At 33.4% G+C, this 17,979-nt stretch overlaps 1 protein-coding gene across 1 annotated transcript; it reads right to left on the bottom strand.

Annotated features, from left to right (window-relative positions):
* Positions 1 to 1,382: 1,382 nt before the first annotated feature.
* LOC136783014 (protein FAM200A-like) lies at positions 1,383 to 3,488 on the bottom strand. The gene has a single exon (XM_066742807.1). It carries the CDS (start codon positions 3,486 to 3,488, stop codon positions 1,383 to 1,385), a length of 2,106 nt encoding a protein of 701 aa, XP_066598904.1.
* Positions 3,489 to 17,979: the final 14,491 nt, after the last annotated feature.

Here is a 17,979-nt window from a genome sequence, read left to right as displayed (position 1 = left end):
GCATTGGCATATATTATGAGTGCGATAAGGAGCGGCTATCGGACCTCTCTCTCTCTCTTTCTCTCTCTCTCAGTCGCGTCTTTGTTTTGCTTCTTCCTTTAGGGGAAAGCACGTGCGTTTATTACCACAACAATTCTTACCTCAGAAATATTATGTTCTGTAATGTATTTATATGTACATATAGATCAATACGTATTATGTACATAGGCAACGCTAAAATTAAGTATTAATTTCTCTAAACATAAGACTCTCTATTAAAACCATTTACTAAATAAGCTTGAGAATCATATATTGAAATATAAGTAAAATTACATTACTTATTTTCATTGCGAGCTTTTTATTCCCGAATAGCTATTCGGCACTCGCAATGTAAACATACACGAGCGACAGGTAGGAAGCGATTAATCAAAACAAAGAGTTTTTATGACTACCTAGATCTATGCAGTATTTAAAGGATTACATATACTTATTTCTATATATATGTAATAATTATACATAATATGGAAAGACTTTTCTCTCTGTGCAAGGAAGAGCTAATCCAAACAGCGTGCGAGAGAGAGACCGCTGCTTAGTGCGCGGGAAAAGGACAGCGTGATAAACACGCAGTGTTTATTACCTGAAGCAAAAATTAAAGGCCGTTGAACCCAGACAATATAGGCCAAGTCGAACAGCTGATCTCTGAAATAGATCGAAGAATTAAGAACCTTCATTTTATTAAAGTGATTTCGCGAGTAATAGAAGGTAAATCATCTTTTAATTTATCCACTGCTCCGAATATATAGCAACTCCTACACCGCACTCACTCCTCGAACGATGTTTCTGCTCTTCCTTTCTCTCCTACCAATCACCTTCGGACACACCTGTATGGAAGAATCCTAACATTTTCGGGACTATTTTTTTTTTTTTTTTTTAAGGGGAAAATGCTTTATGCATACCCTGTGAACTTATAGGGTTATGTGGGACTCCATTCGGCTATTCCGTATGTTTACCCACTAAAAACCCCTGTTTGAATGCTACATTTTTTAGCTCTGCAAAGTAGTCGCTCAAAGCAGACTCTACATAATGAAGCTTTGCAGAGTAGTCGCTCATAGCAGACTTTATATATTTTTGCTCTGCAAAGTAGTCGCTCAAAGCAGACTCTAATGACTCTATACATATTTCAGCTTTGCAGAGTAGTCGCTCATAGCAGACTTTATCTATTTTTGCTCTGCAAAGTAGTCGCTCAAAGCAGACTCTACATATTTCTGCTTTGCAGAGTAGTCGCTCATAGCAGACTTTATATATTTTTGCTCTGCAAAGTAGTCGCTCAAAGCAGACTCTACATGTTTCAGCTTTGCAGAGTAGTCGCTCAAAGCAGACTTTACAGTTTATTTCATTCTTTTTTATATGTTCTCTTCATCCTCATCCACTTCTTCATTATGCACATCTGAAGCAGCTTGTAAATGTATCTTTTTCTTTTTCTTTTCTGGTGTAGAGGAGTATAAATTATTACTTTTCATTAAATCAATGTGACCCTTTGTGATGTTCATTGTGAGAGGTGTTTCATTTCTACACCTAAGTGCGTATTTTAAAACGCATATTGCATTTAATGTGTCAGCACCAATTTTATTTCGTTTGCTAGTTTTGCAATCAGGTATTATTGAGAAACATCTCTCTGCTTCTGCATTTGAGTGAGGAAGAGATCTCACCAAACATAACAATGATCGCAATTGTGGATATTTCAATTCGTCATTATTATCTTTTTCCGAACATATTGCTATCCACATTTCATCAAAGGGTAATTTCGACCAATAACTTCTAACTTCTGAACTTTCTTTGCGATAAAGATATATCCATTCTTTCGCAATAGAACGTTCATCGAAAGTACCTAGTTGACGGCATATATGTAATAATGTAACACCACTTTTTTCTCGATCATCATGAAATAGTGCTATATTTGCCTTTAGAATATTTAAATTTTCTAAAAATTTATTACATAGGGGAAACCTTTTGCGGATTTCCTCACTTGCTTTTATTAAGAAACATAAACAATTTTGTCTAATTACTTCTGCGTGCTCCACTGTGAGTTTCGAATCCATTATTTCATCTTCCAAAAAATGTGCACATTCTGAACCTACGTCTATTTCCGTAAGGTCAAGTTGATTAGATTTTTTTGAAAAATCAATATTATGCAAATTTGGTAAAAATATCTCTTTTTGCAATATTGCTGGTTTTAAAAATTTATTTGCAAAAAACATCAGAAAGTTTATCGATGATTCATGCAACAATTGGATTTTTGTTTCTTTAGCTTGGAAAGAAGCATTGAAAGAATTAAATCTCTCCAGTACAGGTTCCAAAAATAATAAATATGCTTTTGTCTCGCTATTTTGCATTATGACAAGAAGCTCCTCTGCTTGATTTACTTTCTCAGCCATTTGTTCTAATAGAAATTGATGTAATGTTGACCACAGTTCTAATATACGCTTTATGCAATTATGGCGCGAAAGCCATCTAGTTTCAGCGTATTTCAATAATTTTTTGCTGTCATTTTCCAATGCTATCTGTAAATCATCAAATATAGCAGTTCTTTTGCTACTCAAATTGATGAAAGATACTAGTTTTTTAATAAAGTTATCTAGTGGTAGTGGTATAGTTTTACAAGCATGAGAAGCTGCCAGTGCAGAGGAGTGACAAATGCAAGGCATTGTTATTAATTGTGGACATTTTTGCAATAGCTTCGTTTGAAAAGATTCATGCTTTCCGATCATTACTGAAGCATTATCACAGGTCAATCCAGTAATCTGTGAAAATGGTATTTCATGACGAATTAATTCATTACTGAATGCGGTAAATAGTTTATCTGCAGAACAATCACTTGCATCTAAATTAATTAACTGCAATAAATCTATTTGAACGCATAACGATTTTCTGTCCACATATCGTGTAAGCAATGTCATTTTCTTTTCATTTGTTATATCTGTAGTTTCATCTACAAACACAGAAAATTTATTAGTTTTTAAATTATCAGCTATTCGTTTTGTTTCATAAGTGCACAGAACGTTATTCACAATCTTAGTTGCTTTGGTTCTACCAAGGGACATAGATTGCAAAACATTTGGTTCTTTACCTATATCTTGAAACAATTTCAATAACTCTGCACTGTATAAGAATGAAAGATTATGTTCAGCAAAAAAAGCTGCTACTTTTATTTCCGCTGCTTTTACTCTATCATTGAAATTAAATTGCTCATCTGTTGAACAAGTAGGAGATTCTGCATCAAAGTCTTCAGGCTTTTCCAGACGTTTAACATTATTTGAATGTATTTGACGCGAAGCATGCCTTTTGACTTGTGATAAACCACCTACATATTCTTTGTCACACGCAAGACAATAAAATTTGGAATCATCATTTTGTGCTTTTTGCAACCACACTTTCCAAGAAGGATCATAGTCCAGCCAATCATTGCGAAACATTGCTTTCGTTTTTTTTGGATTATCATTTGAATCCATTTTTCCCGATTTTGATTGTACTGTTAGTTTTTAAATACCAAATTTTTTGTATATTACAACGTAATATAATAATATTTCAGTACTCACAATTGAAGATTTTTTAATCCAAATTTCCTGATGTCAGTAAGGAAGTGACCCTTCGGCGTTGTAAATAACTGCTGTTCCACAATTATGCACCGAACAATAAACAATTTTATTTAACAAATTGCTTTTGGGACACAAATTAAACACCAAAAATTCACTTTAATCTTCACTACTTTTATCACCTCGAAATTTTAAGTCGTTTAAATATCAGTGATTTAAACCGACTGAACGAATCTACAGATATTTTCTTCAAACTTATGTGATTGTTTACATCTATGGCTGACAAGTATACAGTAGCTACATTTCGACAGTAAACCTAAACATTGAGAGCGTGGCCTTAACTATCAACTTTGTGAGGAACTGTATCATATTGACATCGTCCGAAAGTCCTATTTCATAATCGATCAGTTATAATGGATCGTCTGATCAGGCAGTTTGCACAGTAAGTAGTTTATTAATATGTAAAATACTCTATTCGGGAATTTGAGAGCATAGATAAAAGGTTAATTGTTAAAGGATATTTCTTACAGTACTTATTATATTAATTTTTATTAGTTATTAATAATTAATTAAGATTAGTATTGTGAGAAGAGTAAATAAATTTGATGACCTTCCCCTATTCACCAAACTTTCTTAGATAAATTCGTTAACCATTCTAATGCTTAAAATTCGATCACTTTCAATTCATATACAGGAAGGTATTTGTAATAATAAATTATGTCAATCGTATTATAACATTTAATTATTTTATCTATGCTTATCAGATTAATTGTAATGAGCGACACATCCAATACATACATAATGAAGTGTCACGGATTTAACTCCTTTTATTAATTTCAAATTTTTTCTTTCTTTACAGAATGTCTCACGAACAGCGACTTCAGCGAAGTAAGTACACTTTAATTATGAATCTAAATATTTCATAATGTAGATTTTTTTTAATTAATTGTATTTAATTAAATTTCTTATATTTATATAGACGGTGCCACTTCCAATGCAGCTGCGCTGCAGTATTACGACCAGCGCTTGGATTCCATCGAAGGAACCCTTCAAGCGCTGGTCCGGCAGCAGCAGCAGTACGTGCTGCACCAGCAAATGGTGTTGGTGCAGCAGCAACAACAGCCACGGCAGCAGCAACAGCAGCAGCAACAACAGCCACGGCAGCAACAGCAGCAGCATCAGCAGCCACGGCAGCAACAGCAGCAGCAACAGCAACAACAACGACAACGACAGCACCGCCTCCACCCTGGGCCACAGCGGCAGCCTTCGGCTGGTTCAGGAGCAGTGGCGCAAAGGCCAGTCCCTCGTGGTAATATTTCATTATTAATCAATCCCTAACATTCCTTTTTGCAAAAAACATATCACTTTTTGATTAAATATAATGTTAACAATCTTAAAATTATGTTACAGTCAGAGGAACAGATGGCGGGAAAGCGCGCCGTCATTGGGACCACATGAGGGATGATGGCAGAGGAGGAAGAGTGAGAGGAGGAGTGAGAGGTGGAGGAGTGAGAGGAGGAGGAGTGAGAGGAAGAGGAGTAGGAGGAAGAGGAAGAGGACGAGGTGGAAGGGGGAATTGGGAGGGGACTGGTGGTAACACCGTTGTATATAAAAATTTCCATTTTTATTAAATAAAAATCTAAAATGAAATTATTGTAGTTCATATTTACTTAGTGCCGATTCCTCTTTCAAACACACATCACAATACCAAATTCCCACACCTTATCAATTATAATAAGTCCTCAAGGTATGAGCAAATAGTCCCGAAAATGTTAGGATTCTTCCATACAGGTGTGTCCGAAGGTGATTGGTAGGAGAGAAAGGAAGAGCAGAAACATCGTTCGAGGAGTGAGTGCGGTGTAGGAGTTGCTATATATTCGGAGCAGTGGATAAATTAAAAGATGATTTACCTTCTATTACTCGCGAAATCACTTTAATAAAATGAAGGTTCTTAATTCTTCGATCTATTTCAGAGATCAGCTGTTCGACTTGGCCTATATTGTCTGGGTTCAACGGCCTTTAATTTTTGCTTCAGGTAATAAACACTGCGTGTTTATCACGCTGTCCTTTTCCCGCGCACTAAGCAGCGGTCTCTCTCTCGCACGCTGTTTGGATTAGCTCTTCCTTGCACAGAGAGAAAAGTCTTTCCATATTATGTATAATTATTACATATATATAGAAATAAGTATATGTAATCCTTTAAATACTGCATAGATCTAGGTAGTCATAAAAACTCTTTGTTTTGATTAATCGCTTCCTACCTGTCGCTCGTGTATGTTTACATTGCGAGTGCCGAATAGCTATTCGGGAATAAAAAGCTCGCAATGAAAATAAGTAATGTAATTTTACTTATATTTCAATATATGATTCTCAAGCTTATTTAGTAAATGGTTTTAATAGAGAGTCTTATGTTTAGAGAAATTAATACTTAATTTTAGCGTTGCCTATGTACATAATACGTATTGATCTATATGTACATATAAATACATTACAGAACATAATATTTCTGAGGTAAGAATTGTTGTGGTAATAAACGCACGTGCTTTCCCCTAAAGGAAGAAGCAAAACAAAGACGCGACTGAGAGAGAGAGAAAGAGAGAGAGAGAGGTCCGATAGCCGCTCCTTATCGCACTCATAATATATGCCAATGCTACGAGCGTTGATTATTTATCTTCGTTCTTGGCTATTGGAAAAGCTTTTAAAAACAATTCAACATATAATTATTCTTCAATTTTTATTCCCTTATGACAGAATAATAATGAATAAAGCTGTCAGTTGATCGTTTATTTATACGGTATTTCAAGTCCGTATGAAGACTTTCTGTTTATAAGACATCGAAGAAGCCTCGTGGCTCAGGCGGTAAGGTAACCGCTTGGCAATTCGTGGGTCCGAGTTCGATTCCCGCTCGGTGCTTTTTTTTTTTTTTTTTATGATTAAATTTTTTTTTAATGGCCATTGACTCACAAAAATCAATAATAAATTAAAGAAATGCAGATATTACGGAATTATAACGATGATATTGTATTTAAAGTAATTATTACATATCACATGCGCATTTCCTTAATTTATTATTGATTATAATAAGTCAATGCTTATAAATAAATATGCTGAAAAACATGAATAAAGGCATTGTCCTGCAGATGTAAATAACACCGAATATTGATAGATTTTTGGCAAAGCGAAGCGGAAAGATTTTGCCTCGAATCTTCTGCTAGACGCTAACAAGCGAGAAAAACAGAGAGATTCGATAGCCGCTCCTTGTCGCACTTATAATATGCCAATGCTACGAGCGTTGATTATTTATCTTCGTTCTGGGCAATTGGAAAAGCTTACGAAAAATATTCAATACACAATTATTCTTCAATATTTGTTCCCTTATGACAGAATAATAATGAATAAAGCTGTCAGTTGATCGTTTATTTATACGGTATTTCAAGTCCGTATGAAGACTTTCTGTTTATAAGACATCGAAGAGGCCTCGTGGCTCAGGCAGTAAGGTAATCGCGTGGCAATTCGTGGGTCCGAGTTCGATTCCTGCTCGGTGCTTTTTTTTTTTTTTTTTTTTTTTTATGATTAAATTTTTTTTTAATGGCCATTGACTCACAAAAATCAATAATAAATTAAAGAAATGCAGATCTTACGGAAATAAACGAAATATAACGAAGAATTTGTAGTTAAGATAATTATTATATATCAAATACGCATTTCCTTAATTTATTATTGATTTAAATAAGTCAATGCTTATAAATAAATATGCTGAAAAATATGAATAAAGGCATTGTCCTGCAAATGTAAATAACATCGAAGATTCATAGATTTTCGGCAAAGCGAAGCGGAAAGATTTTGCCTCGAACTTCTGCTAGACGCTAACAGCGAGAAAGACAGAGAGGTCCGAGAAAGTATCTCCGCTCTCTTTTTAATCCGAGGATAGCCGAGAGCGAGCGAAGCCAGTCGACACATGTATGGACGCTTCGCTTGTGCTCGTGACCATCGAGAAGCGGTAGAAGCGGGGATGGCTCACGCAAACGAGCCTGCATCTGTGGTGGTAAGTGGAGGGGGAAATTCGGTAGACCGACGGTCTACTTTCTGGCAACACTGCCCAACTATAGGATCCTTCAGGAGTGCCTGCGATGCCGCATGCGGATCTCGGGCCTAGATACAGTATGCACCGTATGCATCTTAGGGGGGCCTTCGAGCCCCGCACGCTGGGATACCCCTGAAGAAGATTTGTATTCCCCGCGCCGGGAATCTAGCTCGCCCTGAACCACGCGAAGCCGTAGCGCAGGACATCGGGCCCCGCCGTTCGTACCATAAGGCTATTGTGTAGGTGCGGTGCAAGCGTCTTGAGGCAGCCATGGTGGGGGAAGACTAACAATGAATATTCCTGACTTTATCTTCCCCATGCTCTCCCACCATGCTCCTTGGACGCTTGTGCCCTGCCCCCCCCCCCCCCCCGGGGTGTATAAAAACCCCGGGGGCATCTAGACTTGACACTCTGTTTTTGCTCTGCTACCTTTTGCTACATTTTGTATTCCTTTTATCTTTGTACTCGTTTTTATAAATACGCATAAATTCTTACTCGACTCAGTGATTCTTTCCATCTCACCTTCTCCCGGTCTCGCACCCTGCTTAAAGACTCATCGAGGAAGCTGCTTACGACATCGCTATTTCGCCGGCTCTCCATACAGTAAGTAGAAACCTTTGTTTTCCGCAATTTTGTCCGAATCGCCACCGGCCCAGGGTTAACTAGGCCAACGCATAGTGCCCAAAACGGTTTATTTCAGTACTCACCGGGCTAATAGTAAATTCTCCTCCCGGGACGTTACAGTACAGATACCGCCAGAAATGGCGTCCTACTTTACAATACTCTCTGCATACACATAATATACAAAAGCTGCGCGGAAAATATACTACATTAGAACGCTATATGTGGCGGCGTCTGTACGCCAAGTTAGTATACAGGCAGTACCAGAAATGGCGTTCTATACTTTAGTATACCTTTCGGATACACATACTAAGCGGAAAATCGATTGGATTTAATGAACACATTTATTTGCATTTTTGTTTATTTGAATTTAATATTTTTAATTATAAAAACCAACAAATAATAATATAAAATAAAGAAATTTGTTTAAATCAAATATTTGATACAATTAAAATAACAAAATATTTTAATTTAAACTTCGTCTATTTGGCATAAATAAAGTGATTTATCTGAAAGGCAATTTTCATGACATTTATTTAAATATTTATTTATTTGGTTAAAACAAAGTAATTATTTGTATTGGGAATTGGGAATATATACAGGGTGTATCAGCAATGATGCTTTTAATTTTAACCACATAATCTTGAGCATAAACAAAGTTGAAAAGTCCTACACTATATAATATCCGAAAAAGCATCATTGCTGAAATAAATTAATTTTAAACTGATAAATCAGGCCTTTGATTCAACGGAAAAATGACTTTACTTTCACTTTGGTTGACAATTCCCCTTCAAACAACAAATGAAGTTTGTACTTCTCTGTCGTTCCTTATTGTCATACACGCACACACTGCCCTTCAAAAGTATAAGACCACCTACGAAAATTGTGCAGAAAACAGTACTCTCTTTAAACCCGTGTAGCATGAGAACGAAAAGAGCCATACGAAAAATTAAAAGACAGCTGAAAAGCTTATTAAATTCTACATTTTATTAGTATAATTTCTTTATGTAAAATTAAATGATTACTGAATAACAAGAAGGAAATTTTAGCGCTAGATTTCATTTTAGCAACAGTTTTGTTATCGAAATTCATTTCATTGCACCACTTTAGAATATGGTTATATATATTTGAAATTTGACCACCTTAAAGCTTAAAATCCCCCCTTTTCTTTAGGATATGAAACATGAAAAACCGAATAGTTTTTTCAGAATTACAGTACAATTTATGAAGCAGTGTAAAATATCCTTCCTGGCTGAAAAACAACTGCCCGCTTTTCTTGAGAAACAATTTCAGGAAGGAATAAACTTTGGGTATCAAATAGGGCTTAACATTTTGAATAAACTTTTATTCAAATAATATAAACAACTTTAGTTCTTACACACATATAATAATAAAGAGAAAATAGTTGTAACTTAATTATTATTAAATTACCAATAACCTAAATTTTCTTGTCATCAAAGAAGCCACCTCTTTTCTTTATTACTGCTAGTACAATTCGCGGCATCCTTTCAATAAGTTTCTGGATGGTTTCTGTTGAAATTTTTTCCCAGTTTTCTTGTATAAAACGCCATAAATGTTCAACTGAAGTTGGGCATTGATTTCTAATGGATCTGTCAAGCTCATCCCAAAGAAGTTCTATAGGGTTGAGATTAGGACTTTGGGGCGTCCAATTCATGATCTTTAGATTTCTTTTGGCCTGTTCATTTTCAAGATAAGTCATACACACTTTTGAAGTGTGTTTTGGGTCGTTGTCTTGCTGATATAAAAATCCGCGACCAATTAATTGTAATCCAGAAGGGATTGCGTGATTCATCAGAATATCTTTAAACTTTTCCTTATTTAAAATGCCAGATATTTTCAATAAATCTCCCACACCTGTTGCCGAAAAGCCATCCCACACCATAATTGAGCCACCACCATGCTTTACAGTTGGGATTATGCATTGTGGTATCATTTTTTCGCTATTTGATCGTCGTACAAAGACCCGACGCTTCACTCCAAAAACCTCAAATTTTGACTCATCAGTCCAAAATACCTTTTTCCAATCTACAAGTGACCAATCTTTGTGTAATTTCGCCCACGCTAAGCGCTTTTTTTTATTAGTGGGACGCAGAAAAGGCTTCCTCACTGCTATCCTTCCATGAAGGTTTGCTTCTTTTAGACGTCTTCTTACGGTAGATATTGAAATATTTTTTGATTTTGTATTAACAATATTTGCTCTTATTTCAGGAACGGTTAATCTCCTATTCCGTTTACTTAATACGGTAATATATTTGTCTTCTGCGATTGATGTTATGCGAGGTCTACCGACTCTACTTCGCTTTGCGTTACTGCCACATTCATTAAAACGTTTAATTGCCTTATACACAGACGTTTTTGATATTTCTAACTGGGCTGCAATAGCCCTTTGCGCTTTACCAACTTTGGAGAGCGTAATTATTGCTGAGCGAGTTTCTGAAGATAATTCCATTACTTTTCTCATTTTTATGGTTACCAATATCCTAACTTTATGGAATTCACGAAATAGTAAGCGACCAAAACCAATATGAAGATATCTATTTACTTTCCTTTGTTTTATATTAAACTTGAAGAACACAATCTTAAGTTGCAAAAAGGGGAATAGTGGCAGCACTGCTCAGGTTCTTCCTTAAAGTAAAGTAACGGCTCTGCCATACTGATAATTAAATGATTATCTAAAAAAGCTTAAATGTTTTAAAAAAAATTTATGTAATTATATAATGCTTTCAATTGGGTTTGTTGTTGACAATTAAACTATCCATCAACAAGACAGTCATTCAAAAAAGTTTAAATTATGAAATTGCTACAATAAAATGATAGTCTTAATATGAAACATTTCCCCTGGAATGAATTTCATGGAATATTAGAAAAAACATCTAAAATCAATAGAATGAAGTAATAATCCTAACAAAAGAAAATATAAATACATTGATGCATCATCCAAGTAATTACAAGAAGAATTGAAATTGTAAAACAATAACATTAACCAGGAAAACTGTTGCACTTTTAATAAAAATAAAATTTAAATTATTTCTAGACATAATTCGATTTAATTGAATTAAAACTTATAAAATAAATAGGAGCCCTATTTGATACCCAAAGTTTATTCCTTCCTTAAATTGTTTCTCAAGAATAGCGGCCAGTTGTTTCTCAGCCAGGAAGGATATTTGACACTGCTTTATAAATTGTACTGTAATTCTGGAAAAACTATTCGGTTTCTCATGTTTCATGTCTTAAAGAAAAGGGGGGATTTTAAGCTTTAGCGTGGTCAAATTTCAAATATATAGAACCATATTCTAAAGTGGTGCAATGAAATGAATTTCGATAACAAAACTATTGCTAAAACGAAATGTAGCGCTAAAATTTCCTTCTTGTTATTCAGTAATCATTTAATTTTACATAAAGAAATTATACTACTAAAATGTAGAATTTAATAAGCTTTTCAGCTGTCTTTTAATTTTTCGTATGGTTCTTTTCGTTCTTATGCAACACGCATTTAAAGAGAGTACTGTTTTCTGCACAATTTTCGTAGGTGGTCTCATACTTTTGGACGGCAGTGGATATACATCGACGCAACTATGCCGATTATTAATATTACCTCCTAATGTTTTACATTCCTAATCCTGGTGCTGATGATCATTTTCTGCCCATTTTTAAAAGGATCCTCGGTAGTACCCATTTAGTTGAAAAGTCTGGAGAATAATACGGCGTTGTTCATAGATTAATTTTCAAGTCATTTTATCTTTTCAGTGACGAGCCATATGAACTGCTCTAAGGTAGTCAAGCAATAAGAATTATATTAAAAAAGCTATTATAAGAAATTTTTTTTTCTGTTTGAATCTTACTGTTTTATCAGATAAAGCAGTTTGCTACATCATTGGAAGAGCAAAATGACTCGAAAATAGATTCTCAAGTAAAGCCAAAGTCTTCTCTAGAAATTTCAATCTAAGTGGAGAGCTTGAGGGATCCCTTTAAGAATAAATAAGCCTTTTCTTCATTTTACGAAGGGACAAGCCACAAAATTAAAAATAATGTTTTCTTTATGCCGTAGAATGGCCATAGTTGTTGCCTTTTTGCCTAGTAAGTTTTGCACAGTGTCTGCTTAATTGAACTCGTCAGTAAAATTAGCCAATTATTAGGTCAGATTCTAGTTTATAGTGACTAGAAGTTGATATGGTAACCAATTAGAAATGTTTTACAATTCACCAAGCAAATCGTAAAAAAGTGAAGTGAAAAGTATAAGCATTTGCTAACTTATCTTTGAAATCTTTTCGTATCTAAGAGCGTGCAAAGACTATGAATAATAATCTACAGCATTAACAAAAAATTATTCTTAATTTTTTGGCTTGTCCACTCATAAAATGAAAAAAGGTTTATTTATTTTTAAAGGAATTCCTCAAGTTCTCCGCTTACATCGAAATTTCTAGAGAAGACTATAGCCTTACTTGAGAATATATTTTCAAGTCATTTTACTCTTCCAATTATATAGTAAATTGCTCTATCTGAAAAACAAGTAAGATTTTTAAAAACAGAAACAATACAATCTCTTATAATCGCGTTTTTAATATAATACATATTTTTTGATTACCTTAGAGCAGTTCATATGCCGCATCACCGAAAAGATAAAACGACTTGAAAATTAATTTATGAATAACGCCGTATTATTCCCCAGACGTTTCAATTAAATGGGTGCTATCGAGGATTCTTTTAAAAATAGGCAGAAATTGAATTTCATAAGCATCAGGATCAGGAATGTAAGACATTAGGAGGTAATAAATTAATAATCGGCGTAGTTGCGTGTATGTGTATATGCGTGGACGATAATACGGATCGGCGGAGAGGTACAAATTTAATTTGTTGTTTGAAGGGAAATTTTCAACCAAAGTGAAAGTAAAATAATTTTTCCGTTGAATCAAAGCCCTGATTTATCAATTTAAAATTGATTTATCTCAGCAATGATGATTTTCTCCGGATTTTATAATATAGGACTTTTCGACTTAGTTTATGCTCAAGGGTGTGGTTAAAATTAAAAGCATCATTGCTGATATACCCTGTATAAATAATAAATATTAGAATTAGATAAGTCAATGACTTTATTTTAAACCATTGTGTTATTTATTGTTTTTTTTAATCATATCCTTTTGTTCTTTCTTTCAGATCCTCAGACAATTTTGGGGAAAGTATTTTTTTTTTATTTCTTTTCTCCTCCTTTCGCTCTCTCTGTCTCTGTCTCTGTTCTCTGTCTTTTAATACGCCTGCTGAAAAGCGGCCATACGCCTGCTGAAAAGCGGCCACTCGCGCCTGCTGAAAAGCGGCAATACACACTTGCAAAAAAGCACGAATTGGTCGGCTAAAAAGCGCCAATTAAAAATTTATAATATTACGTATTTTTTACTAATATTAAATATTGTCACCAATTTAACCTTTGTATATTTACTGGTACAATATACAAATTATTGATAAAAGCCACCATGAAGCTTTGTGCTAGGAATGAAGATATTATTAAAAATGGCCAGTGGTTAGAGGATGAGCACATGGATCATTTTTTCCATATACTAAAATCGTGCTCTAATTATAATCCTCGAAGTACACTATTAGTTCAGATTCCTGATAATATTGAAAGTGTACGAAAAAATGTAAAACATATTCAGATATTACACAGCTGTGATGATTTTAAATCTAATCAAGGTGGTCATTGGGTTTGCTCTTATTATGATGGTAAATCAATATATATTTATGATTCATTGAATAGGAAAAGGTTGCATGCCCATCATGAATTATTTCTGAAAAAATTGTTCCCATTTTATAATTTTAACAATGAATCGGTTATATTTCCATTAGTGCAATCGCAAAGAAACGGAAATGATTGTGGTGTATTTGCTATAGCATTTGCAACTTCTCTTTTATACAATATAAAACCCAATGAAGTTTTATATGATGAAAAGTTAATGCGTCAACATTTAATACGCATTCTAAAATCGAATCGTTTAGACCATTTCCCAATTATACAGAAGCTAAATGAAAAAGCTAAAATTGTTACTTTTGACGTATTACAAAATCATCATAAGGCAGCTTTTCGAAAAAGAGAATTAAGAAGAAAGGAAAGTGAAGAGCAACGTTCAGAGAGGTTGAAAAAAGCTTCAACTTATATAAAAGAAAAGCGAAAAAGTGATAAAGAAAACAAAGATATTAATGTTAGTAAAAACGTTTGTGATAATAAAAGTAATTTGAAAATACATTTAAGTATTAAAACAGACCACAGTATTTTAGTAATTAATAATGATGAAGTTCTGATTGGAGAAAAAGAAACAAATAATATTTATAAAAATGAGCAAGAAGCCAACATTAAATATTTACAAAATAATAAGAACAAGAAAATTGCAAATGTAGATAACATGCATGAAAATACTAATGGTATAGAAATTGACGTAAAGAAGGAATCAAACTATTTCAGTTTGAATACCGAAAATACACAAATTAGTGTATTTGAAAATATTTCCAATTTGAATTCTACATCTAAGAAGCACGCTTTGTCAAATATTTGTAAATATGAAATTTCGTCAAATTCGAAACAGTTAAAACTTAATAATTATTCACTTAATTATGATGATAGTCGAAGTAATACATTAATGGCAAAGCGAGTATATTATGAATTAAATATAAAAGATATTTTAGGAAAACGAAAAAGATTTTATGAATCAAATAAAGAAGCTACATTAAAGAAAAATAAAATATCATATGAAACAAATAGAGAAGCTAGAATAAAGAAAATGAAATTTTCATATGATATTAATAGAGAAGCTATATTAGGAAAGAGAAAAAATTCATACGAATCAAATAAAGAAATTGTACTAAAAAAAAGAAAAATATGCTACGAAACTAATAAATCAAGAAAACTTAGTGCTGCAAAGAAAATTATTAGTAAATACAATCGTATAAATAGACAAAACAATAATATTCCGTTAAAATTTACTGCTGAAAGGTACATACAAAATTTAACAAAAAATTTAGGCATTCCTTCGCTAACAGAAAGCAGAATAGAAGCCGAACGCATAATAAAATGGTGTTTACATACTCGAAATTTGTACATTACGGGTACAAAGAAAATTTTAAAAGAAATGAAACAAAAAGCCGAAGTTTCTATAACTCGGTTCAAACAATGTAATTCTACGGATATTATGAATAAAGTTAATTCTTTATGTGGATTGTCAAAACATATTGCTTCCTCGGAGCAATATTTCTATGACACTTCGTACTATTTAATGAGTGAAATTTCTGAGGTAAATTTAGATTTCTCTATGAGTACAGGGGAAGATTTTGCTACGACTAAAACAAATTTAGAAAGAAGTATTACTAAGATCGTCATGAATTATGAAGGTAAATGTATTAATATCATGCCATTATTGGAATCGAAAAATAAAAGTAAGAAAGCATGGCGTTGTCATTTTCTTTGTAAAATTAAGGATACTAATTTAATAAATGATTTAAAAGAATTCTATGAAAATTTATTACAGTGTACCCTAAAAAAGTTACATAAATTTATGACAGATATAAATCATTGTTCTAATAAAATAAATTATAACAAACTTGGTCATTCACATAGCTGTTACATAAACTATAAGCTTTGTGGGTCAAAATTATTAGCAGTACAAATATTGTCTTCTCATTTTCCTGAAATAAGGTACATTAAAAGATTGTTATACGATTCGATGGCTTTAGATGCAAAACTTAATAATTTGGACAAAGCTTTGAATGAAAATGACGTCAATTTACTTCAAGAGATATCGAAGGAAGCTCAAGAAAATGCTGCAGCACATAGAGAGAAATTCACAGAAATTAATTTAAATGAAGACGACATAAAATCTCAATATTTTCTTGCCTTTAAAGCTTTTACAAAACGTTCTATCGATATACCTAAATGGCCTTGTATTTCTTGTGAAAAGTTATCTTTTGAGAGAAATGTAACGAGAATAAAAATTTGTAATAAAACGTATGGCTCAAAACTTTGGAGCAAGCTGCTGCAGCATATAGATTATAAAGAGAATGATACTGCTTATATTTGTCAATATTGTAAAAGTAAAATTCGCTTTAATATTATGCCACCTACGTGTATCTTGAACAATTTAGATGCACGGAAAGTACCAGAAGAAATAGAAAACCTAAATGATTTTGAACGAATCCTGATTCAAAGAGCTAAAGCATTTCAAACTGTTTTGCGAATGGGAACTGTTATGAATAAAAATATACCACACAGAGGTATGATTCCTAAAGTTAAAGGTAGGACATTCCATTTGCCTTTGCCATTGGAAGAAACATTTAAAAAAATCTGTCCTTCGCATGTACCAATAAATGTAAACCATGAATTATACATACTGGTAAGAGGAATTCCTACTAAATCGAACATAGTGTGGGAAAATTTAGTGGATGTAGACAAAGTATGGAACGCTTTATTATGGTTGAAGGATAATAACCCTTTATATTCAGAAATAGTCCTACCTATATCTTCTGATGGCTTGCTATTACAATCTTGTTTGAAAGACACTAAATTCCAAATAGATAATGACTTGAGAGAAGATGATGAAATATTTGAAGAAATAAATGATAAAGAAAAAGAAAACAATGCTTTTGTGACACAAAAGTCTCAATCTGATTCATATTATGATCGGTATACAATTTATCCAATGTATGAAGGTAGAACTGATAAATCGGCAACTGAGCTATATCAAATGCTGAAGGTTCATGATCGTCCTTTGGACTGTAATTATAAACTATTAGACGTAATGTGCTTTCCAGATTTATTTCCGTATGGAATTAATGGACAACGTGAAAACCGAAGTGTTCGTCTTATTGATTTCGAATTTATTAAATCAAGGCTTATGTCTAAACATTCACGATTTCGTTTAAATATACAGTACTTATTTTATTTACTACATGACTGTAACATACGAAACATTAATGCTGGTATATTTCATAAATTAAATATTACGAATCCTCGTGAAAAGTATACGGCCTCTAGTTATTTAGAAAAGTTGTCTAAACATCAACTGGAGACTAATTTAAACACTATTTTTGCTAGATTACGTAATACGCCGCAATTTTGGATTAGACCAAGATGTATGTTGAAATGTATGATTCATAACTATGGACCTGCCACATGGTTTTTGACACTTAGTCCGAGCGAATGGCTTTGGTCAGATATGATTGAATACCTTCGTGAAATACATAGTCCCAAATCGAAAACCATGTCAATAAATGAGCTTATTGCTTCTGATCCAGTATCAGTATCCAGATTCAGTAAAAATAAATTTCAAGCAATAATTGATTTTATAACTTCACCTGATAATCCTATTGGAGAAGTCTCGCATTACTTTATACGTAGAGAATATCAAGGTAGAGGTACTCAACATTTTCACATGTTAATTTGGATTAAAGATGCTCCAATAATTAACGTATCTTCTAATGAAGATGTAGCAGCATTTATTCTAAAGTATGTTACTTGCAGAATGCCTTCCAAAAATATTTCTCCTGAATTATACAGACGCGTTGATAAACACCAACGACACAAGCATAACAGTTATTGTTTACGTGCTAGAAAAAAACAAAATTGGGACTAGTCAAATTTGCAGATTTGGTTTTTCTCGACCAATAATAGATACGTTATTAATCAGAGACGTAGCTGTATCC

The sequence above is a fragment of the Prorops nasuta genome, unplaced genomic scaffold (genome assembly GCF_024137725.1).
Source record: "Prorops nasuta isolate Cenicafe-Biocafe unplaced genomic scaffold, Cenicafe_Pnas_1.2 PNAS00031, whole genome shotgun sequence".
NCBI classification, from domain to species: Eukaryota; Metazoa; Arthropoda; class Insecta; order Hymenoptera; family Bethylidae; genus Prorops; species Prorops nasuta.
Note: the sequence above shows the minus strand (reverse complement) of the source record. Positions and strands in the feature narration are given on the sequence as shown.